We start from the raw sequence: 27050 nt of genomic DNA, 5'->3' as shown, positions 1-27050 counted from the left end.
CATTTTCACAGCAATTTCAAACTTTCAAAGTTTCCTCAATCTCATTAAAATCAGATCTTAGTTCTCGCTGCCGCTGCACAAAGATCTGAGGACATCCCATTATACGGGTCACGACCTTTCGCGAACTCTGACCGACCAATGGAATTACTGACAAGAAGTCGACATTAACCTATCAAAAGGCAGATTTCTCGTGCTTTACAGAACTAATTTCAAATTGGCGACTACGCTTCGAAACATATTTTGACAAATTCTCGCTTAAAAATTTGAAAACTGAACAAAAGAACATTCTCGAAGGGCTTATATATGGTCTAGATTGTATAGATTCAGTCGTTAAGCCCGTAACTATCGTTCGGAATACTCCGTTTTAAAGTTTTCGAGGCTGCATGATTAGAAATCACATTCCGACACTTTCATGATCTGCTAAGCGACGCTCTCATTGGTCGGATGAAAGGTCGTTCTGACGTGACCCCTAATGGGATGTCCTCAGATCTTTGTTTAGCGGTAGCGAGAACTAGGATCTGATTTTAATGAGATTGAAGTTTCCTTAAATATATCCAAACAATAAAACTTCATGTATATCTTGTAACACTGAGCCAACCATATAATTAAGTATTACTAAGAAACAAATGATATCGTTTCCCCATCAGAACAATAGAAGTACTAGGCTCCATATCAGGGCGTGCTACCTGATTCACCACGGTACAGATCTGCCGAGCATGATGGACGACGACGTCACTGTTCGGAGCTATTGCATTACTCACGTGAGAGCCGGAAGCGATATGTTTCTGAACATAAACTGTAGCCGAGGCAGAATCTTCTTTGTGATGAGGAAGTGATATCGATGTAGCAGCTCCTCCTGTGAAGAAACAATCAAAAATAGAACAATATCTTTCTTTACCTAATTTTAGATATATGTACGACAGTGTAAGTGAGAGATTGTTGCATGATGTGACTTTTAGGAGTGAAACATTAAGTTCGTTGAAGGATTCAAATCTAAAATTATTTGTGCAAATATTTTGGTTAGCACTAAGAATAACACAGTGAAACACGGTGTTTTCCGAAAAGAAAAACATGTTTGTTTGTCGGTTTGTTCCTTAAAGCCGCACGCAGCAACATTCCAGCAGTTTGTTGGTTTGTTTTTTGTTTAACGCCGCACTCAGCAATACTCCAGCTATACGGCGGAGGTCTGTAAATAATCGAGTTTGGACAATCCAGTGATTGACATCATGAGCATCGATCACGCAATTGGGATACGATGACATGCTTCAACCAAGTCAGCGAGCTTGACCACCCGATCGCGTTATTCAACTCTTACGACAAGCATAGTCGCCGTTTATGGCAAGTATGGGTTGCTGAAGACCTACTCTACCCCATATCTTCACGGGTCAGGTCCACTTGAAAACTATTATGAATATCACTTGATCAACTTCAACACTAATATGAATACCTCTAGGAACTCCACTAGGAACACCAATATGAATACCACCAGGAACTCCACTAGGAACACCATTATGAATACCACTAGGAACTCCACTAGGAACACCAATATGAATACCACTAGGAACTCCACTAGGAACACCATTATGAATACCACTAGGAACTCCACTAGGAACACCATTATGAATACCACTAGGAACTCCACTAGGAACACCAATATGAATACCAGTAGGAGCACCACTGGGGCCATCACTACAAGCACAACGATAAACACCAGTATTAACCAAAATTGGTCAACGACGACGGCTTTCGAAATCAGTTTTCAAAGCGGCGTTAACCCGTGCCGTGTGTGGATTTCAGGATAAATATCCTTCATGACATGGCCCCGGCATATCTCAGAACTGTGTCTCATTCTTCACTGCACGCCACAGTCACATCTCATGTCACTGTTCTATGGAGAGAAAAAAACTCCACGAAAGTCCATTTTCATTTCATATTCTCATTTCTTTTTGTATCTTCGAACGATATATCAATCATTTACAGCCACTGAATATTGGACATTAGTGACATAAAAGATTTGATTTCCAGGAACATGTGACATCTTAATGGAAAAAATAAACATCACACACGTCGGAAGAAGAAATATTATGAAGTAGTTCTTCAAATGCGAGCCGTGTGGCTTATCAATAACTATGGATATCACAAAATAATCAACAGGATTACAAGCCACGGTTATTATATATAACAATAACCCATGCCATTCAGCCCGCAATATTAGATCGAAGTGCCTTGAAAGACACGTGCGTCACACAGTGTCTGGCTATGTCAGCGTCCCCAGTTTTCTATATGAGATATTCACCAAATATTTTGCCATCATCGTGAAATCACTTAATGATCGAGATCACAGGCTGTCATTGAAAACATTTTAGATAGTTATGGACCTCTTCTGTCTGACTCGGGGACACGTACATTATACCAGGAATATTAGATGTGGTTTGTGAGGCGCCGCGCAGTAGTCCATACACCAGATAATTGTATGATTGAATGGCTCTTCCAATAACGTCTATGGCAGGTATTTATCGCCCTGCAATGAACGACTGCTGTGAAATAACCGGCGGGCAAATGTCAAGATAGATAGATTGTGATAAGAGATTCCCCTTCGCTATGCACACAAATCTAATGACTTCATTTCATGTAGTTTAAATTAAAGTACGAACCTTGTTAATATTACGGTGCGAAAATCATGAATGATGAGATTACAACGATTTTAAATCTGAATGACTTAACACGAAAGATGGGTTTCCAGAATATCAATAATTTCAGTTAACAATTCGTGATAGAGATGGTAATGTAACTGAATCCCAAGTTGATTATAATCTAGACGAGTGGTTCTGCAGAAGGGTGGATAATAATCAAACATAGTAATTGTTCAAGCATGGACCAGTCCGATGACCCACTATTTGATGATGTATGACTAGCACAGAGGTACAAATCTATGGAATAAGTACACATTCCAATAGACACACAATTTACAAAGACACAATCCCCTTTAAGTTTGCCTCGTAATGATAAGAACCCGGCACATGTTCATTGGAATCAAACACAGTAAATAACGCAGACAGCAACACATAGTTACATCTGCGTGATTTACCTTTTATGTCCGACAGACGATTGGCAACATCCTTCCCTAAATCCATGCCTACGGTGTGTAGCCTGGCTGTGTTGTCAATGTGGATCAGGTGGTTATCGTGTGTAGCCTGGCTGTGTGTCAGCGTGGATCGGGTGGTTATTGTGTGTAGCCTGGCTGTGTGTCACCGTGGATCAGGTGGTTATGGTGTGTAGCCTGGCTGTGTGTCACCGTGGATCGGGTGGTTATGGTGTGTAGCCTGGCTGTGTGTCACCGTGGATCAGGTGGTTATGGTGTGTAGCCTGGCTGTGTGTCACCGTGGATCGGGTGGTTATGGTGTGTAGCCTGGCTGTGTGTCACCGTGGATCGGGTGGTTATGGTGTGTAGCCTGGCTGTGTGTCACCGACGATCGGGTGATTATTGTGTGAAGCCTGGCTTTGTGGCCTTGCTGTGTGTCACCGTGGATCAGGTGGTTATTGTGTGTAGCCTGGCTGTGTGTCACCGTGGATCAGGTGGTTATTGTGTGTAGCCTGGCTGTGTAGCCTGGCAGTGTGTCACCGTGGATCGGGTGGTTATTGTGTGAAGCCTGGCAGTGTGTCACCGTGGATCGGGTGGTTATTGTGTGTAGCCTAGCTGTGTGTCACCGTGGAACGGGTGGTTATTGTGTGTAGCCTGGCTGTGTGTCACCGTGGATCGGGTGGTTATTGTGTGTAGCCTAGCTGTGTGTCACCGTGGAACGGGTGGTTATTGTGTGTAGCCTGGCAGTGTGTCACCGTGGATCGGGTGGTTATTGTGTGTAGCCTAGCTGTGTGTCACCGTGGAACGGGTGGTTATTGTGTGTAGCCTGGCTGTGTGTCACCGTGGATCAGGTGGTTATGTTGTGTAGCCTGGCTGTGTGTCACCGTGGATCAGGTGGTTATGTTGTGTAGCCTGGCTGTGTGTCAGCGTGGATCGGGTGGTTATGTTGTGTAGCCTGGCTGTGTAGCCTGGCTGTGTGTCACCGTGGATCAGGTGGTTATGTTGTGTAGCCTGGCTGTGTGTCACCGTGGATCAGGTGGTTATGTTGAGTAGCCTGGCTGTGTGTCACCGTGGATCAGGTGGTTATTGTGTGTAGCCTGGCTGTGTACCATCGCACCCACAGGCCGGGCCAACACACAGCCACACTTGACATACCACAGCTAGCACTTGACATACCACAGCCAGCACTTGACATACCACAGCCAGCACTTGACATATCACAGCCACACATGACATACCACAGCTAGCACTTGACATACCACAGCCAGCACTTGACATACCACAGCCAGCACTTGACATATCACAGCCACACATGACATACCACAGCTAGCACTTGACATACCACAGCCAGCACTTGACATATCACAGCCACACATGACATACCACAGCTAGCACTTGACATACCACAGCCAGCACTTGACATACCACAGCCACACATGACATACCACAGCTAGCACTTGACATACCACAGCCAGCACTTGACATATCACAGCCACACATGACATACCACAGCTAGCACTTGACATACCACAGCCAGCACTTGGCATATCACAGCCACACATGACATACCACAGCTAGCACTTGACATACCACAGCCAGCACTTGGCATATCACAGCCACACATGACATATCACAGCCACACATGACATTCAACAGCCACACTTGACATACCACAGCTAGCACTTGACATACCACAGCCAGCACTTGACATACCACAGCCAGCACTTGACATACCACAGCCAGCACTTGGCATATCACAGCCACACATGACATACCACAGCCACACATGACATTCAACAGCCACACTTGACATACCACAGATGGCACTTGACATACCACAGCCAGCACTTGACATTCCACAGCCAGCACTTGACATACCACAGCCACACATGGCATACCACAACCAGCACTTGACATACCACAGCCAGCACTTGACATACCACAGCCAGCAGTTGACATACCACAGCCACACTTGACATTCCACAGCAAGCACTCGATAAAGGACCGTTGAACGATACATTACAGCTTTACAAACATAGAGATACTAACCTTTGTGTGATTATAAAACTTTGGAATGTATTTGACGTACTGAAAGAAAGACTTTAAGTCACCATGGAAATCGACGCTCTCCATCACCTGAAAAAAGGGAAAAAATAATTTACAAGCAAATCGATCTGAAGGTGGAGCTTTTCACTTATTAAGCTGAGGTGAAAACAACTAAGAAACATTTCCTTTCACTCAAGTAAACCAAGTGATTCATCCAACATAAATTAGGTTGCTGGAACATAGTGTGTGTGTGAGTGAGTGTACAGTATTTCAGGTACATCCCGGCATGTCCCCTTGATTTGGGAGGAGGTGAGGTGAAATGGGGTTTAACGTCGCGTCCAAGATTATTGCACTTACCATGACGCAGTTTAACATGAATATCCCGCTCAGACACAGTATACCAGTCCTTGTTTTAGCCCCTTAATGCCGAGCGCCAGAAAGGTTAACAACAAGTACAATCTTTTAACGTCTTTTGGTATGACGCGACCGGGGATCGAACCCCAGACCTTCCGCTCTTCGGGCGGACGCACTACCACTAGACCATGGATGTGGGAGGACAAGAACATGGGGACATAATCATGGTCATTCGTAGTCACGATCATAGGCTCCAGTAAAGTCAGGCAATGTACCACAAACAAAGATATAATGAATATGCTCCATCAGCTCCTAATTGAACGAATACCGTAGTCGGCGCTACACATACCCGTATTAATTGCACATGATTAAGTTAATGAATCCTAGATAAGATAATTCCTGTTGACTTGTGAAACCCACCCCAGCAAGCTGTTCATTTCAATAAGAATGTACAACACGTATCTTATGGGCATCCAGCTGTAAGTTGTGAAACAGATAATCAACTTCCAGTCCCGCTGTCTCATCAACACATGTGCGGCTGGCATTTATGAAGTATGAGCAGAGATGATGAAGTGGAGATATCTCACAGAGTGGCGTTCTGACTACCAAAGACACCCCCTCCACCTCTCCCTCAACACCCCTTGCCACTCGTACCAGAAAACACGAGACTACACGAAACGTTATGCAGAATACATTATAATGTTACTTTCATGTACGATATATGAACACTAGTCTGTAACTGTAAGCACAATACTGTATGTCTGGCACTTATTGCATGGCATTTAAGCACGGTACTGAACGCAAGATGCCTCCTGCATCATACACTGTGTCGCCGAGTCAGTGAAACGTGTCCGTTAACTTGTAAATCTCCAAGTAGTTGAACCAATGAAAATAAACTATTTGTTTCCTTCACCCGATCCCATCCTTTCCGCCACCTCGCCCGACCCGACCAGATTCAACTCACCATGCCATCACCCCACGTACCCATCCGCCTAACCCATCCCTTTACCCACCACACCCATTCCCCTAACCCACTTCACCAAACCTACTAACCATCCTCACCCATCCCCCTAATCCACCCCACCCATCCCCCAAACCTGCTTTACCCTAACCCACCTCACCCATCCTCCTAACCCGCCTCACCCATCCTTCTAATCCACCTCACCCATCCTCCTAACGCACCTCGCCCATCTGCCTTACCCACCTCACCCATCCTCCTTACCAACCAACTTCACCCACCCTCCTAATCCACCTCACCCATCCTCCTAACGCACCTCGCCCATCTGCCTTACCCACCTCACCCATCCTCCTTACCAACCAACTTCACCCACCCTCCTAACCCACTTCACCCATCCTCCTAACCCACCTCACCCGTCCTCCTAACACACCTCGCCCATCTGCCTTACCCACCTCACCCATCCTCCTTACCAACCAACTTCACCCACCCTCCTAACCCACTTCACCCATCCTCCTAACACCCCTCACCCGTCTCACCCACCCCCTAACCCACCTCACCCATTCCCTTGCCAACTTCACCCATCCCCGTAACCCACCTCACCCGTCCTCCTAACCCACCTCACTTTCCTCCTAACACCCCTCACCCATCTCACCCACCCCCTAACCCACCTCACCCATTCCCTTGCCAACTTCACCCATCCCCGTAACCCACCTCACCCGTCCTCCTAACCCACCTCACTTTCCTCCTAACACCCCTCACCCATCTCACCCACCCCCTAACCCACCTAACCCATTCCCCTTGCCAACTTCACCCATCCCCGTAACCCACCTCACCCGTCCTCCTAACCCACCTCACTTTCCTCCTAACACCCCTCACCCATCTCACCCACCCCCTAACCCACCTCACCCATTCCCCTTGCCAACTTCACCCATCCCCGTAACCCACCTCACCCGTCCTCCTAACCCACCTCACTTTCCTCCTAACACCCCTCACCCATCTCACCCACCCCCTAACCCACCTCACCCATTCCCCTTGCCAACTTCACCCATCCCCGTAACCCACCTCACCCGTCCTCCTAACCCACCTCACTTTCCTCCTAACACCCCTCACCCATCTCACCCACCCCCTAACCCATACTTAGCCCACCTCATCCATCACTTAACCCACCTCGCCATCCTCCTAACCCACCTCACGCATCACCCTTACCCACCTAACCATCCTCCTAACACAACTCACCCTAACCCATTCTCCAACCCACCTCACCAATTCTGATAACGTACCTCACCCATCCGCCTAACCCACCTCACCCTAACCTACTGCATCCATCCTCCAAACCCACCGCACCCATCCATCTAACCAACCACACCCATCCTCCTAGTCGACCGGCTAATCTACCTCATCTCCTCGCTCTTCAACTGGTTTACAGCCCACCTTCCACGCCCCCCTGAACCAGCCACACAGCATCACGCCCCCCTGAACCAGCCACACAGCATCACGCCCCCTGAACCAGCCACACAGCATCACGCCCCCCTGAACTAGCCACACAGCATCACGCCCCCCGTCAACCAGCCACACAGCATCACGCCCCCCTGAACCAGCCACACAGCATCACGCCCCCTCCTAACTGTCACTGATTACAGGGGAAGTATTTGGCGATGATGTTGTTAGTGAATAATTAGCCATGTTACAGGGTAGCTATGTCTTTTATGATCAGTTTAACGTTTGAAGCATTCTCAACTGACTTCCAACGGATCAGCTGAAATTTGTCTCAAATAGTCATGTTCATATCATTAATCAAGGTCGATAACAGACCATACGTTTCTCGTATAAAACAGCTGCATTTGAAGTGTACTACAACCAGAGAAATGATTATACATTGTGTGATGAAAATATTATTTTTTATGAAAAAAGAATTTGTTAAATATTAACTTCATTTAGACCCTCAACTTTCGTCTTTGTAAAGAAATGTGTGAAACGGAATTCAGATTAATTTAGACCAAATGGCATCCTTTATATGTAAGCAATTATTTGCTTTGTGCCATAATTAAAATGGACATCATATCCTCACAGAGTTTACATAAACACACCCAATGTGTGCACATGCCGTGGAAATCGGGCATATGTTCCCAGCTGGCTGCAATCAACATCTAACGAAACGACTTTCCCGTGCTGCACGTGCAGTTTAGAGTAAACGAGGGATGCCACACACTATTGTGTAACGTATGATTGACATTAACCTGTCAGTGAACAACAATCGTGAACGAGAACATGAACTGTTTAACTACGCGGGTGTTTGATGCGAAAATATCAAACCCATGAACACACAACTATTTTGTAACGACGATACGATATTCATTTTCTCCTTCTTTTACTATCATCATATTATTTATTATTTGACAAAATGATATCCAAAGTAAAACGAATCGACATGAAAGAGTCGAAAATTCATTTCAGAACGCCAGCATTACGATAACAAAAATCAGTTTTTTCCAAATAGCATGTTTCACACATCTGTCAGTCGGGTCTTTGATGGCACCGGAACTGGCAGATTTGTTCAAAATAATCTCTTCTTTTTCGAAAGAAGCGTGCTCCTGTAAATATGCGAACATCAAAAGACAAGGTCCGAGATCAGATACATTTTCCCAACAACTATTTGTCTTCCCTAGAGACCATCACACGTTCTGTGAGGGCTGGATACCCAGGAAGCAACGTGTAACTTATCTCTTTTGTTCGTAGTATATTATCACTGTCTGTGGGGTTTAAAGCACTCTTCTACATCTCAGATTAACTACAAATGAAATGGAGCTTTACAAGAGCGTCGCGCATTGTTGCTCACCGACCCGTAAAGATCCGGTCCTCAGGAACCCATGCTTGCCAAAAAGGCGACTATGCTTGTTGTAAGAGGCGACTAACGGGATCAGGTGGTCAGGCTCGCTGACTTAGTTGATGCATGTCATCGTATCCCAATTACGTGAATCGATGTGCATGATGTCAATCACTGGATTGCATGGTCGAGACTCGTTTATTTACAGACCGTCATCATATAGCTGGAATACTGCTGAGTGCGGCGTTAAACAAGAAACAAACAAACAATACAATGACATGCACCAACCAAGTCACCGAGCCTGACCAACGGATCCCGTTAGTCCCCTCTTACGATAAGCGTGATCGCCTTTTACGGCAAACATGGGTTGATGAAGATCAATTCTGACCTGGATCTTCACGGCTGTTTAACGACAAAATAGTGAGTCATATGATTGTTCTCTACACCTTCAAAGCGTCGAAGAAGTCGAACATGACGACAAAACAACTGCCTTACCATAAGCCCGCGTGGACCTTTGGTCCTAGGGATAAAAACTCTATAACTTTATACCTTGAAACTGAATATGAATTCAAGATCAAAAACGAAACACAGCATCAGTTTCGTCTGGGTCGCCATCTTGTCTTCAAAAGAAACTGGTTTTTCTTTCCGAACTGGATTTCTCATTCAAAATTATATTTTTGAAAATAAATGATACACGTTGAGATAGTTATGTAGTCGTTTAAGCTATTGTAATCATTTTCAGCCATTCGGAGATTGTAAATCATACAGCTCAGATCAACTTTTCTGGTGAGTACCCCCGTAAACTAGTGACGTATAGACCAGCAGATGGTCAACAATGTATGAACGTTGGGATACGGTAACCGCAGGTAGTGAGCTTGATTACTCCTGCCTTGTTGAGGTCGGTGCAATAAGATTACGATAATGACCTGATATAATGGTCTATAATGGTCTACAAAGGTTTGAGGGGCGTAGGGGAATAAACTACTGTGCTGGTGGTCTGGTATCCCTCGGGGAGAACTATGGTCACCTACGATTGTTGACCACTTATGGATAACAGAAACACACGGCCGACCACGGAGTGCGATGTGGTCACTCATGTTTGTGCCGACCACCTGTATAAATCTTCAGGTAAACAGGCCCAGGTGGCGGTCAAGAGCTGCCAGTGTGTGCTGTCCAGACGTGCACTTGATGACCCCCGCAGGGGTGGCTGGAGACCTACTTCAGCCTCGCGGGAAATACAACATGGCTTTTGATGCCGCTGCATTGTGAAGAGTGCATGTTTCACAATACAGTCGAAATTCTCTAAGTTCGTCGTAACTGCATCACTTAGGGCTTTCCTCTCACATTAAGCTGACATGCCGTGATATGACTGGAATATTGTTCACAGCGGCGTTAAACCCAACTCACTAACTTTAAGTAGAAATCGGATAACTGGAAAAAACAGATTACGTATCATTATTTTAGTCGTATCATAGCAGCTGAAAGCCCAACTTGTTTTACGTGAATTAGTTTTGCTCCACGTTTAGCAATATTACAGCATCAATAATCGGTTTTAGTCCACAGACAGCTTCATCACGACATCCCAGAAAATAATCGAGTCTGGGCCAGGCAATATAAGTGATTGGTCTAGAGAGCAACACCTACAGCACGATAGCACACGATTAACACGAGTCACACATTGTAATAATCCGATCCTCATGCGTCGGTCCTCACGATGTAGTTGCACCCGTGAAGATCCCGGTTAGGATTGGTCTTCAGCAATATATGCTTGTCATAAGAGGCGACTATCGGGTTGTCAGACTTGCTGACTTGGTTGATGCATGTCATCGTATCCATTTGCGTAGCTCGATGCTCATGTTGTCAATCACTGGATTGTCTGGTCCAGACTCGGTTATTTACAGACCGCCGCCATGTAGCTGGTATATTGCTGAGTGCGACGTTAAAGAACAAACAAAACGCTGATTTTGTGTGAGACCGTAGCTCAGACTGCCAACACTCTGGACGTGTTTATTGCATGCTACATGCTATGGCTTATAGATGGTCTAAATTGTATGGATATAATCATAAAACCTGTAACTGTCGTTCGGAATACCCCGTGTTAAATATATCGTGGTTGCATGATTAGAAAACACATTACGACTGTCACTTTCATGATCTGGTAAGCGACGCTCTGATTGGTTGGATGAAAGGTCGTTCTGACGTGACCCGTAATGGGATGTCCTCAGATCTTTGTTTAGCGATAGCGAGAACTAAGATCTGATTTTAATGAAATTACAACAGTAAGGGTCAACCTGCCACCAAGATGGGGGCAATTCAACAATCAAGGGAGATAACTCACTCTCTTCATTTGCCGCTCTATCCTTGCCACTTCTTTGACTCCGAGTTCAAACACCTCTTCCGGAGAAATCTCATATCCCAGGTACCATTTCAGGCACGCGCGGTAGTACTGGTTTCCGTTTGCCAATGTGTGGACGCCCTCTACCGGCCGAGTAGCCTTTAGATACTCCTTAAAATATAAAGCATGGGTAATGTAGGAGGAATGGTTATTGGATTGAGGATGTTATAATCACTGAACAGACAATTTAGGGTTCTATTTCAGCAAACTTTATGAGGGGCCGGACAGGACAAAACACTAAACCCTGTCGCCGGATAGAATCTTTTGGAATAAATACATACGTTCTGGTTACCAGTCGCTTGACTTTCGGTATTACTGGTACTAACTGGCGATATTACGGAGACTAACTGGCGATATTACGGGGACTGACTGGCGATATTACGGGGACTGACTGGCGATATTACGGGGACTGACTTGCGATATTACTGGTACTAACTGGCGATATTACAGAGACTGACTGGCGATATTACGGGGACTGACTGGCGATATTACGGGGACTGGCTGGCGATATTACGGGGACTGACTTGCGATATTACTGGGACTGACTGGCGATATTACGGGGACTAACTGGCGATATTACGGGGACTAACTTGCGATATAAGAGGGACTGATGCTGATTGGCGATATTACTGGGACTGACAGGCGATATTACGGGGACTGACTGGCGATATTACGGGGACTAACGGGCGATATCACAGGGCCTGACTGGCAATATTATGGGGACTGACATGCGATATTACGGGGACTGACAGGCGATATTACTGGGACTGACTTGCGATATTACTGGGACTGACTGGCGATATTACGGGGACTGACAGGCGATATTACGGGGACTTACGGGCGATATCACAGGGCCTGACTGGCGATATTACGGGGACTAACTGGCGATATCACAGGGACTGACTTGCGATATTACGGGGACTGACTGGCGATATTACGGGGACTGACAGGCGATATTACGGGACTGACAGGCGATATTACTGGGACTAACTTGCGATATTAGAGGGACTGAGGCTGATTGGCGATATTACTGGGACTGACTGGCGATATTACGGGGACTGACATGCGATATTACGGGGACTGACAGGTGATATTACGGGGACTGACAGGCGATATTACGGGGCTGACGCTGTGTGAAATCGAACGTCACGGTTTGAGTCGCTGCTAACACTTGTTAATCTGCCACTTGTTTATCTTCTCAGGGCCGCAATACCTCTGCGGGTCGCTGTGGCAATGCTAAATAATGTTTACCTACGGTGTTAAACGTATTCGCTATGCCAAGAGTAACACAGCCACGTCAGCAATTGCCTTTGCGATATTACTGGGACTAACGGGCGATATTACGGAGACTGACTAGCGATATTACGGGGACTGACTAGCGATAGTACTGGGACTAACTGGCGATATTACGGGGACTGACAGGCGATATTACGGGACTGACAGGCGATATTACGGGGACTAACTGGCGATATCACAGGGACTGACTTGCGATATTACGGGGACTGACATGCGATATTACGGGGACTGACAGGTGATATTACGGGGACTGACTGGCGATATTACGGGGACTGACAGGCGATATTACTGGGACTGACTTGCGATATTACTGGGACTGACTGGCGATATTACGGGGACTGACAGGCGATATTACGGGGACTTACGGGCGATATCACAGGGCCTGACTGGCGATATTACGGGGACTAACTGGCGATATCACAGGGACTGACTTGCGATATTACGGGGACTGACTGGCGATATTACGGGGACTGACAGGCGATATTACGGGACTGACAGGCGATATTACTGGGACTAACTTGCGATATTAGAGGGACTGAGGCTGATTGGCGATATTACTGGGACTGACTGGCGATATTACGGGGACTGACATGCGATATTACGGGGACTGACAGGTGATATTACGGGGACTGACAGGCGATATTACGGGGCTGACGCTGTGTGAAATCGAACGTCACGGTTTGAGTCGCTGCTAACACTTGTTAATCTGCCACTTGTTTATCTTCTCAGGGCCGCAATACCTCTGCGGGTCGCTGTGGCAATGCTAAATAATGTTTACCTACGGTGTTAAACGTATTCGCTATGCCAAGAGTAACACAGCCACGTCAGCAATTGCCTTTGCGATATTACTGGGACTAACGGGCGATATTACGGAGACTGACTAGCGATATTACGGGGACTGACTAGCGATAGTACTGGGACTAACTGGCGATATTACGGGGACTGACAGGCGATATTACGGGACTGACAGGCGATATTACGGGGACTAACTGGCGATATCACAGGGACTGACTTGCGATATTACGGGGACTGACATGCGATATTACGGGGACTGACAGGTGATATTACGGGGACTGACTGGCGATATTACGGGGACTGACAGGCGATATTACGGTGCTGACCCTGTGTGAAATCGAACGTCACGGTTTCGAGTCACTGCAAACACTTGTTTATCTGCCACTTGTTTATCTTCTCAGGGCCGGTATACCTCTGCGGGTCGCTGTGGCAATGCTAAATTCTGTTTACCTACGGTGTTAAACGTATTCGCTATGCCAAGAGTAACACAGCCACGTCAGCAAGTGCCTTTACACAATGAGGATTCTGATGGGCAATATCGTAGTGGGGTCGGGGGAAGAAGGGACGGGGTCGAGCTGGAACTGTGAGACCAGCTCCGTGTAGAAGCCGCCTGTGGAAGGCAGATGCATGAGAACCTTGCCTCCATTCAAGACGCTTCACCACAGCCAGGTGTTTTGGAGATACCGCGGGTCAAGCCTTCAATACCCTGCTGCTCCTCTCCTCTTTGAAGTCTCCTCGTATTGTGAGAGGGTGACGAGAATACTGTGGTGTGTAAGTAGAACCGTGTGTGAGGGGCGGGGTGATAACCTGCCATTGTTTTCCTGGAGGCTACTGTTGTCTGGAAACAGGGGTAATGGTGTCTGGGCGTGATGGACGAATGAATAGCTATGAAGAACATCACGTCAAACTAGACTGCGTTGTATGAGCTTGTTGGAGACCCTCGTTACAGGACCACATAAAGGTTTCATGCCATACAGGTGGTGTGGTACTGCCACAATGAGCTACCTCTCAATGTGAGTAATCCACGAGGTGTTTCTGAGGGTTGCTGTATATGATTACCACATTATCACGACCAAGGCTTATTTCACAAGATGTCGCAATAATGGAAAAGTAACCATGGCTTGTTGCATGACGGGCAAACGCCTTATAGACTGGAGATCTTAAAACTAAACATACCCGGCGTCGGATGCGACGTATTATCAGGATGCGGTGTGTAAGGGCAGTACCTGTCACTCTAAGTGTATGGTCAAAATGTGACCTTTTCTAATAAACTGATAGTTTTAACAAATATATTCACACCCACCGTCTCAATGAATTTCTGTAGTTTTCTTATTGCTGCTGAAATATCTGGAAGACTCTCCTTTGCTTTGACCAGAACCAGTTCTCTGAAATATCAGAAGAAAGTAAAAATGACTTTGCCTTATGATCTGTTTGTTTGTTGTTTCACGCCGCACTCAGCAATATTAAATAATCGAGTCTTGAAAGGACAATCGGGTGGTTGGCATCGATTGAGTATCGATCTACGCAAATGAGATACGATAACATGCATGAACCAAGTCAATGAGACTGACAACCAGATCCCTTCAGTCGAGTTGCCGAAGAACCCGGATCTTCACAGGTCGTTGTCCCTTATCTGGGAGTCCAGAGTCTCCTACAGCTGGTTTGTCCTGGGGGCGTTGTGAATAACCGAGGTCTTGTTTGTATATGTACGAGCATTATGGTAGTGCTAGTTTCAGTTCAGTCAGAGAATGCGTCGGGTGTTACCCCGCTTTGAAAGGTATTTCAGATATATCACGGCGTGTCATTATGTGGGAGGAAATCCCGAAGTTATGCAGGTCTTCTATACGTTAACCACTTCCGTGAAACCAATGATCATTTGTATGGTGCTGACAAACCACGGATTATAATACGTTCTAACCTGGGATACAAATTCACGATCATAGAACCTTGTATGGTTTGTTTTCATTAACGGCATGTGCTGTACTATTGCAGGTGGTCGGATTTTGGCCTCTAGGCCTGACTACTGGTCTGGAAATCACTATAGTGATAACTATTGATATTGAAAGAAACTATTGCGATAACTATTGATATTGCAAGCAACTATTGTGATAAATATCGATAGTTTTCGGTGTATCATTTTAGATGGATTCTAGAGTTAAATTAAACCTTGGAACTAAAGTTTCCTTTGATTGTGATAACCATAACAACCAATAAGATGTAAAGTTTGAGATATGACTGATTTGTTTTTTTTCTTTACCTTAATAATGAAGAAAAAGAAACTTCCACAGTAGCATGTGTAAATTACTACCACTCATGATCAAAAGAAAAACAAATTTGAACAGCATTTTATGTATTTTATTGATATGGTAAATACAATCGAAACTATCAATATTTCTAACTGAAATCGATACTATTGATCGGAAACTGATTTAACAATCGATGTATTGACTTAAAGTGCTTACCAATAGCAATATATCGATATTTCGATTTATCGTGACAGCCCTATTGGCCTCTACTCACTTGATGTCCTGAGGCACCAGTTCCAAGGCTGTCTGTATGGGCAGCAGGAAGTTCTCCCCGATATCCCGCTCCTTGAGAATATCCGGCACGCGGTCCTGGAAAATAAACGACGCGTCAGTTAATGAATAATCTCTTTAATGTAGGTTTACGTCGCAGTCAACACTATCTGAGCTATTTCCCGGCGAACTCAGTGATTGAACGTGTGACCCACCATCCATGCCACCCAGACATGTAGAAACACAATGATCTAAGTCACAGAACACCCGATCCAATGCATACACATCTTACGGCAGGCAAAGAGTGCTCGGAAGTTTTTACGTTAAAATTTCTTTTAGGGCTTCCTTGAATTTTAATATTTAATAAATAACACTATTCTACATAAAAGATATATTATAATATTCACAATGTACATACGTTGTACATTACTTAAATCACTTGTAATTATACAGATATAAATATATATTCAGCAGAGAGACCTTGAATAAAGTTAGACCTCAATATCCCTGGAATCTGGCTACTGGTAAAACGGTTCTTGTACACAAGCTCCGTAGAACAGGTCCCCATCAACCCTAGCTTGTGGGAAGTGGTAATAGATGTGGACATGGAGTGGTCAGGCTCTGTGGCTTGACCGATTATGTGCCTTCGAACCCCCACGGCGTGGGCCGTTACTCATGCTGTCAACCACTGGTTGACCTGATCCAGAAATGATCATTCACAAGTCGCCGTGAGACATCTTCCCGAGGCAAGGGAGTTAACTGACTGTAAAAGTTCAGTTTCCATCCTTGCCGAACAGTCAGCACGGCAGTTCACGAAACGGATGTTGATTTCGTTACGCGAATTTGGTAGGACTATGCATAGACTCGTTACCTTAATCCAGCTAAAAAATAAGCTTAGTTCGGCAAGGGTGGAAACTGGACGTTCATTGTCAGTTAAGTCCCTTGCCTCGGGTAGATGCCGTGAGACTGCGCGATCGTTTATTGCAGCGTGAAACAAAAGACTGTCTTTCTCAAATGATCAGCTGGACAAATGTCTTGCAACGCAGTACTGTTGTTATATTAAGCCTTAACACTCATGTCCAGAAAATTTACGCTGAATTACATAGTCAAGATGCTTTAGAATAGATCTGAGAGTCACAAGGCTATTTGAAGCAAGAAACGTGGATTTTAACATACGATAGTACGTGGCTACTACAACTTACGATTGAGACCCGGTGATTTGTTCTCTTCAGACTGATGGCCCGCCGCATCAGCGCGATCATCTCATCGATCTGGAGAAAAAAAGCTGGCTGTAAGAACTACTGTTAATCATCCTTAAAACGATTATTTCAGAATCTACACTCGTCTTGTTGATATCTTAACAACACAATAAAGTACAATGAAAACTTTTAAGTCCTGTTGAATAACATTATCCCGAAATAGTTTCCGGTTTAAATCCGAGAGATTTTAATTTTCCTTTAGTTTAGGAGACAATCTATGGAAAACATACAGGTGATGTTAATTAACAGCTGACTACAAAATCGGGCTACAGTTGTTGCTCACACACCTGAACTGGGAACGCTGACAAACGTTTGAGGTATTTCTCAAAATCATCTGGAGTGTCAAACTTGGCATAGAAGGTCCAGTGTGTCCCCTTGGCTATACCCTCCAGGAAGTTGACGGGATTCAGGGACCCATAGCTGTGAACAAATAACACGGAGATACAGTGAGTGAGTGAGTGAGTTGGGTTTGTCGCGCCTTGCAACAGTGCTTGTGTTATATCACGGTGAGAGAAGAAGTCGTAGACGTTTACCGCTTCAGTTACACCTATGTACATGGGTCCGCCGACACACCAAGACACTTAATTGAGACCACACAGGGTTTAAACCCATCGCCAGCAGATCCTGGCATAACTATCTTAGAAAATTTCGAGCTATGACGGAGGTTTTAAGAGAAGTAGTGGTGGTTCTAGTAATGGTAGCATTATTGATGGTTGGTTTGTTTGTTGTTTAACAAAACTCAGCAATATCCCAGCTATATAACGGCTGTCTGTAAATAATCGAGTCTGGACCAGACAATCCAGTGATCGATATCATGAGCATCGATCCACGCAATTGGGATCTCTGATATGCATCAACCACGTCAGCGAGCCTTACCACCCGATCCCGTTAGTCGCCTTTTACGACAAACATAGTCGCCTTTTGCGGCAAGCATGGGTTGATGAAGACCTATTCTAACCCGGTTCTTGTGGTGGTAGTATTATTGAAATTGTTTGTTTGTTTGTTGTTTAACGCCGCACTCAGCAATATTCCAGCTATATGACGGCGGTCTGTAAAATAATCGAGTCTGGACCAGACAACGCAGTGATTGACATCATGAGCATCGATCCACGCAATTGGGATCTCTGACATGTATCAACCAAGTCAGCGAGCCTGACCACCCGATCCCGTTAGTCGCCTATTACGACAAGCATAGTCGCCTAGTATTATTGATAGTATTATTGATAGTACTATAAGTAGAAGTAGTAGAATCAATTTACGAAAATTAAGGGTTATGCTGATCTATTTAAGGGCGTACTTGGGCCACAGTAAGGCCCACGTGTGCCCATACTGATGAGGTCTATTATTCAAGAATTAGGGGCGGTGGGGTAGCCTAGCGGTTAAAGCATTCGCTCGTCACGCCGAAGACCCGGGTTCGATTCCCGATACGGGTACAATGTGTGAAGCCCATTTCTGGTGTCCCCCGACGTGATATTCCTGGAATATTGCTAAAAACTCAATCAATCAACAATTTTCAAGAATTACATCCCTTCTCAAGATCACCTTGTACTGGTTCGAATGTCGATTTATCAAAACGTATACAAGCAGTTCATCTATTTCAACACTGACTGCTACCAACATTTCAATGAACGACCTTTAAGATGAACAGACCATTTTTTCACTGCTTAAATGACCTTTCCTGAGCCAATACTGCTTTGTATCCTGATGTATTGAGCTTCACGTGGTTCTTATTAGTCAAGCTGACTCACCACAATTGATATACACAAGGGATACTATGCTATCTGCATTATACATATCACACAGGATTGATGACAGAAGGTTCCCAATGTTGAACACAAGTCAAGATGTTTCTTTCGCGAATGACCCAAACAAACAAACAGAATTAAGCATGTGATTATTGTGTGAACTGACTCAAATTCAGAGTAGCGTTAGTATATTTCTTTTACAGAAACCGGTTGGAAGACATGAAACTTTTATGGAAAATGATTTTTTTCTTGTTTGTGTAACGACGTGTCAGTCTACTTCTGCCCATCCATCCGGTTTAATTTGAACTTTTTGTCTCTTGACGAATGGGCTTGAAGTAGCCCTGATATATTGTTACAAACAATATCGAAGTTATTCGCTGAAAGTGGCATATTTTCATGTTCAACCAACTTCAAATTGCAAATCCAATAAAGAATAGTTTTCCTTTCAAAAAGCTATAAAGTGTTTCATGTGTATATGTTTTGTTTAACAAAAACATTTGCCCAAGTATTGTTCAAGCGCCATAAATATCAGAATTTCAACAAGATGTTCCCACGCGTTGTTGTTAAAAATCTCCGAAAAATTACAAGAATCAAATATCATTTGATATACTGGAATTCTATTGTTATACCTTCTTTTGTCAAGAGAACACTCGAGACGCATATCAAGGTCGAAAACCGAGACAAACAACTTTCATGACAGTCTGGTATTTATTTCTTGCTGTTATTCATTTATTGTTGCAATCGTGAAATTCACGACATTTATTGGTGCACGTGGCCAAGCATATTGTCGACAGGAACAATGGTCCTGAAAGCAAAGCTGCGACCCGCTAAAAAAACACTGGGTGTTTCCCATACAGGAAAACATCTTTTTATACATGATTTCCGCAGAAATATTTTCAAAGAGCATTTTAATTGCACTCCTTGTTATCAAAATACGTGTGCCAAATAATCAAAGTTGCTCGTGTTTCTAACTTCCACAATTCTTTCAAAATATGATTAACAAGCCCTACTTTTGTCGAAGTACAATAAACATAAGATAGATGATGTTAGGTTGTAATTTGATTTACATCACATGTCTGAGTGAGTGTTCCCGTGGGGACCCGGCGTACACCATGTTCCCAGCTGCACATGACTTACATCTAGTCTCGGAAATGAACATATTTTACAGTAAAAACAGTTCTTAAATCATAGTTATAAAATATAATAATAAGGCGCCCAGAGACTCTCTTCATTTTCAGATATTGCAGTAATCTAGACTTGCCAAACATTATAGACTTGCATGAGCTTTATTGGATATATTTTTTTCAGGGTCTGTATGACAGACTGAGCTGCCCCTTGCTGCTCGTAAAACTTAAATGGGGATCGGATGGTCAAACGCTATGCCAAGGCGGATCGCGTCATTGTTATAGCTCTTGTTTTACGTTACTAATTTGCCTGGTCAAAATTCGATACTTACTCTGACAAGAGTACATATGTGTCATAGGACCTCCAATTGGCACCCGTGACGATCCGAGGTAGAATAGGTGTTCAGCAACCCATGCTTGTCGTAAAAGGCGACTATGCTTGTCGTAAAAGGCGACTTACGGTATCGGGTGGTCAGGCTCGCTGACTTGGTTGATACATGTCATCGTATCTCAATTGCGTAGATCGATGCTCATGATGTCAATCACTGGATTGTCTGGTCCAGACTCGATTATTTACAGACCGCCGTCACATAGATGGAATATTACTGAGTGCGGCGTTAAACAACGACAACCTTTCGTACACTTCAAGCCATATCAAGACGAGCACGGCGCATGTTGTAACAGTTAAGACCAAAATAGCCCGTAACAGAATATTCTCTGAGTAATTAAACGATCACCAAATAGCCATCACCCGGCTATCAAGATGTACCTTCGCCTATAAACCAAGAAACAAATTACTGCCACATAAAATTCAGGCGAATGAGAGGAAGATCTGGGTATTGCTTGAGCCATAAAACAGTTAACGTTCGGTCCACGTTTAATGTGTCCAAACTAAACTCGCTTTGAGTTGTGAGTGTTTTGACATACATTGCCTCTGAACAATGATTTCCACGTGTATGTGGTGCCGATGTCCGTTTCAGCGCGTGCAACACGGAATATGTGTCCGCACAAAAGTGGCTTGAATGGTGCGAGTGTTTTGACATTTGGCGTTTCAAAACAACGCGCGTGCACGTGTCAACTTCAGAGCGTGCAGTCCGTGATAATGAAATCGAAGCTTCTCAGGGTGATGTATGAGATGTGTTGGGGGGAAAGGCACAAAAATGATAATCGTTTCTGTGAGCAAATTCTTTTTTGGGTACCTGGTTTATGAATTACTATGCAAAAGAATGTGTAACCTTGGGGTTTTCATCTAAAACCTTTTGGGAATAACTTAGACAAAACCTACCACACAGCAAACAAACCTCTCTATATCGAGTATCCAGTGTATTTTGAAACCTCCAGTTTGCACACATTATTTCACTTTGCTATGGTAGATTAATGCTGCTTATACATACACGGATCCAGAGGGGGCGGGGGACTCCGGACCCCCTATTTGAAAACCACATGTAGTATGCTGTAGGCACTAAAATTGACTGGGAGGAGCATTTTGATATTTTGGACCCCTCCCTCTTAAATATGCTGGATCCACCCTTATTATTTATCATCCAAATCTGGCTCCCACAGGAGATATCTTCTTAAATCATATTCATTTAATGTCAGCTTAAATATGGCTAGGCCCGTGAAGATCCGGGTAGAATAGGTCTTCAGCAACCCATGCGACTATGCTTGTCGTAAGAGGCTCACTGACTTGGTTGATGCATGTCATCGTATCCAAATTTCGTGGATCGATGCTCATGATGTCAATCATTGGATTGCCTGATCCAGAATCGATTATTGACAGACCGCCGTCATATAGCTGGAATATTGCTGAGTGCGGCGTTAAACAACAAACAAATAAATATGGCTAATGGTGTGTTTCTGCTGGTGTTTTCATATTTGAACTATGGTGAAATATCTTCTATGTCTATTTCCACTTTTGTTTGGTGTGAAAGGGAATTTAATAACTTTGATGTTCGCAAGAAACATCATCAGGCCGTCGAAGTGAGCCAACGTTTGGTTTCGTTTATCAAAATTAAGAAACTTCCGCGAGCTCTGCGCAACATGTCTTTTCTACATTTTGTAAACATACTTCTTGGAACTCGTTAAGGTTCAGCTTAATGCCGCTTTGAATACTATTTCAGTTATATCACGGCGTGTCATTTTCATGTGGGATGAAAGCCAAAAGTGATACAGATCTCAGACGTTTACCTCTATGGTCAAATCAATGAGCACAGATATGGTGCTGACAAAGAATAAATCACAAGTGAAGATCCGGGTTAGAATCATCTTCCTGAGGCAAGAGAGTTAACTGACTATAAAAGTCCAGTTTCCACTTTTATAGTCAGTTAATTCTCTTGCCTCGGGATGATAGTTAGATAATATGTCTTCAGGAACCAACGCTTGTCGTAAGGGGCGGCTAACGGGCTCGGGTGGTCAAGTTCGCTGACTTGGTTGATTCTTTTCATCGTATCCCAATTGCGTAGATCTATGGTCATGATACCGATCAATGGATTGTCTGGTCCAGTATCTATTAGTTACATACTGCCGTCATATAGCTGGAATATTGCTTAGTGCGGCGTTAAACAACAAACCAAACCAAACCAAACCAAACATAACCAGCCAGGTCACACATTGTTACGATCCACGCAGTCGTTGTTCGATGACACACAACCAGCAAGGTCACATATTGTCACGATTGCTTGTTGTTTAACGCCGCATTCAGCAATATTCCAGCTATATGACGGCGGTCTGTAAATAATCGAGTCTGGACTGCGTGGAACGTAACAATGTGTGACTTGTCTGGTTATGTGTAATCGTACCCCGACTGCGTGGATCGTTACAATGTGTGACCTGGCTGGTTGTGTGTGATCGTGCCCCGACTGCGTGGATCGTTACAATGTGTGACCTGGCTGGTTGTGTGTGATCGTACCCCGACTGCATGGATCGTTACAATGTGTGACCTGGCTGGTTGTGTGTGATCGTACCCCGACTGCATGGATCGGTTCAATGTGTGACCTGTCTGGTTGTGTGTGATCGTACCCCGACTGCGTGGATCGGTACAATATGTGACCAGTCTTGTTGTGTGTGATCGCACCCCGACTGCATGGATCGTTACAATATGTGACCTGTCTGGTTGTGTGTGATCATACTCCGACTGCGTAGATCGTTACAATGTGTGACCTGTCTGGTTGTGTGTAATCGTACCCCGACTGCATGGATCGTAACATTGTGTGACCTGGCTGGTTGTGTGTGATCGTACCCCGACTGCATGGATCGTTACAATATGTGACCTGGCTGGTTGTGTGTGATCGTACCCCGACTACGTGGATCGTTACAATATGTGACTTGTCTGGTTGTGTGCGATCGTACCCCGACTGCGTGGATCGTTACAATATGTGACCTGGCTGGTTGTGTGTGATCGTACCCCGACTGCATGGATCGTTACAATATGTGACCTGGCTGGTTGTGTGTGATCATACTCCGACTGCGTAGATCGTTACAACGTGTGACCTGTCTGGTTGTGTGTAATCGTACCCCGACTGCATGGATCGTAACATTGTGTGACCTGGCTGGTTGTGTGTGATCGTACCCCGACTGCATGGATCGTTACAATATGTGACCTGGCTGGTTGTGTGTGATCGTACCCCGACTACGTGGATCGTTACAATGTGTGACTTGTCTGGTTGTGTGTAATCGTACCCCGACTGCGTGGATCGTTACAATATGTGACCTGGCTGGTTGTGTGTGATCGTACCCCGACTGCATGGATCGTTACAATGTGTGACCTGGCTGGTTGTGTGTGATCGTACCCCGACTGCATGGATCGTTACAATGTGTGACCTGGCTGGTTGTGTGTGATCGTACCCCGACTGCGTGGATCGGTACAATGTGTGACCTGGCTGGTTGTGTGTGATCGTACCCCGACTGCGTGGATCGTTACAATGTGTGACCTGGCTGGTTGTGTGTGATCGTACCCCGACTACATGGATCGTTACAATGTGTGACCTGGCTGGTTGTGTGTGATCGTACCCCGACTGCGTGGATCGGTACAATGTGTGACCTGGCTGGTTGTGTGTGATCGTACCCCAAAAGGTCAGTTGAACAATTTTCTGGTTTCTCATGACGAGGAAGGTTGTTTTTTCAGCAGTTGGTGACAAATTATTTAGAGTAATTTTGATTAGTGTGAACTACGTGGGCACTTCTGGAAACGCCCCCCGCGACTCGAGGTATGAAGAGAGAGAGAGGGGCTGGAGCGAGATGACAGTGGCCAGGTCCCCCTCCAAATCTCACACACTATGAGTAGCATGACGTGTGCAATGTGGGATCCGTTTGAAAATCTCGCTTTATATTTCAGGGACGGGCGTGTCATGAGAAACGATCTATTTTAACGCCACCCGATGAGTTGTACTTACTCTCGCCACTTGTAGCCATCGATATACGCAGTGAGGTAGGACTTCAGTATTCTCAACTCCCGCTTACTTCCCTTTGGCAGCTGCGTCGCATCAAGCTCGTGGGCCTGTCGCAGAATATCCTCGCAATTGTCCTGAAAGTTGACAAAATATACTGCTAAAATGTTTCGGTATCTTTGCATGTTTACCTAATGCAGCATAAACCGTGACCTGGTTGCGCTTGTGTAGCATCGTACCCAGAATGAGTTGATGATGGGGGTGATTGTTCCAGTACGGAGGTTAGGTGAGGGTTCGAAACCATATAATGATTTTCAGTATAGTGATAACTGACCTTCACGACGTGTGTCGCACTAAGCTGACACGCCATGACATGATTCAAGTAATGTTCCTATTGGCGTTAAATCGAGCTCATTCGCTCACCATTGCCTAAACCAATACACATACTGAAGCAATGTCAAACTATATTTCCCATTATCTCAAAATCATATAATCGTGAAGATCCGGGTTAGAATAGGTCTTTAGAAACCTGTGGTCGCTGTTAAAGGCGACTATGCTTGTAAGAGGCGACTAACGGGATCGGTCAGGCTTGGCGACTTGGTTGATGCATGTCATTGTATCCCAATAGCGTAGATCGATGCTCATGATGTCAATCACTGGATTGTCCCTTTCAGACTAGGCTATTTACAGACCTCCGCATTAAGCTCGAATATTGCTGAGTGCGGCGTCAAACAACAAACAAAATCAAAATCATATTTAGTCATTAGTAAAACAATTTAGGTGGAATTTTCGACGCTTTTATTCTTTTTATTTAAGTTGTATCATTGGATAGTCACAACGAAAGTCAAGCGAGATGTTCCAGCCGACAAGATTTGATAGGTTAATACACCTGTTGAGAACATAAACTGGATATTTCGAGAATTTTAGGTCACGTGGGATGTAAGTATATCTCGTCCCGTTGACCTCCCTTTCATTTTCTCCAGTAACCCAGATGATTACAAGACATCATACCTAAATACATTAACAGAAAATATTTTTAAGGGTCCCTGTCAAAATAATATAGTCTATATTTCAAATGTCTTCGCAAATACTTTAAATAAAAGCGACAAAACCAATTTCATAATCATAAGCTCTTTTACGTACGCACAAGTAATATTCCCTTTCCAAAGTCGATTTTATCTTGTACTTGAGAAACACACTGAAGCTATGTTTCATAGATCTCTTGATAGTTTTCGAAAAGAAACCATTAAGCATTTGAGAGGATCCCCAGATAATTACACAACATCCTGTTTTAAACATCGCTGTTTATCGCAATATAACGAGACTGTGTCATAACCGCAAATCTCAACAGTACAAAAGTCATTCAGCACGTGCTAATGCGGTTTTCTCCCACTCTTCCCATCTGGTTAATAACAAGATGTCTCAAACCACATACCCTGCAATAAAAAATACACACACAAAAACACACAAGTACTATTCGTAAAAAGAAGTGTGAAATCGAACAGATGTTGGTTGTTCTTCATGTAGAACATCGTGTGTTTATTGATATACATACCACTCAACCTTTGCTTGGGAAACTAGGGACAACAACTTAAGATCATGTCGACTTTTGTTCATTTTCTATTTGTTTTGTCCAATATTCCAGCTATGTGACGGCGGTCTGTAAATAATCGAGTCTGGACCAGAGAATACAGTGATTGACATCAGGAGCATTGATCTACGCAATTGGGATACGATGACATGCATAAAACCAGTCATAGATCCTAACCACCCGATCCCGATAGCCGCCTCTCACGACAAGCATTGGGTTGCTGAAGACCCATTCTAACCCGGATCTTCTATCAAGGAATAACTAGAACATCGCTTCTACCGAAGTTTAATCTACATAGTAGTGTGAGTTTCCGAGCAAGAGAGCCTAGATTCTCCGTCCTGGCAATTTTACGCAATTTCACATATCATTAAAATAGATCTGTTTGAAGTGTCAAGTTATCGGTATCATCAAAGTTTTGTCTCACCTGGTTAAAAGCGGGATCCATGAAAGAAATACATTCCAATTTCATGCACCAGATAGGTTTACCTTGGAGATCCTACATTGGCATGTCATGTCTCGTTAAAGAGGGCGCTTATAAAACTCGTCATATTGGATGTATAAGTACTATACTTGAGATCGGGGTGTGTGTGTGTGGTGGTGGGGGGGGGAGTCAGAAGGTCTGCAGAGAAAGATCAGAATAGTCGCGTCCAAGATTATTGCACTTATATAGCGACGTGCAT

General features: G+C 44.4%; 1 protein-coding gene across 1 annotated transcript in view; it reads right to left on the bottom strand.

Annotated features, from left to right (window-relative positions):
* LOC124152644 overlaps positions 1-27050 on the bottom strand; it is a 95204-nt gene that overhangs the window by 7815 nt on the left and 60339 nt on the right. The window contains exons 3-10 of the mRNA XM_046525650.2: positions 24786-24916; positions 17813-17945; positions 17469-17537; positions 16271-16365; positions 15054-15135; positions 11603-11770; positions 5132-5218; positions 762-856 (exon numbers count right to left, since the gene is read on the bottom strand). Of these exons, the coding sequence (XP_046381606.1) occupies positions 762-856; positions 5132-5218; positions 11603-11770; positions 15054-15135; positions 16271-16365; positions 17469-17537; positions 17813-17945; positions 24786-24916 (860 nt within the window). The remainder of the gene's footprint in view (positions 1-761; positions 857-5131; positions 5219-11602; positions 11771-15053; positions 15136-16270; positions 16366-17468; positions 17538-17812; positions 17946-24785; positions 24917-27050) is intronic.

Source organism: Haliotis rufescens, unplaced genomic scaffold (genome assembly GCF_023055435.1).
Source record: "Haliotis rufescens isolate VD_foot unplaced genomic scaffold, xgHalRufe1.0.p SCAF_9, whole genome shotgun sequence".
Classification (NCBI taxonomy): Eukaryota; Metazoa; Mollusca; class Gastropoda; order Lepetellida; family Haliotidae; genus Haliotis; species Haliotis rufescens.
The sequence above is the reverse complement of the archived record's forward strand: the minus strand, read 5'-3'. Positions and strand labels throughout refer to the sequence as shown.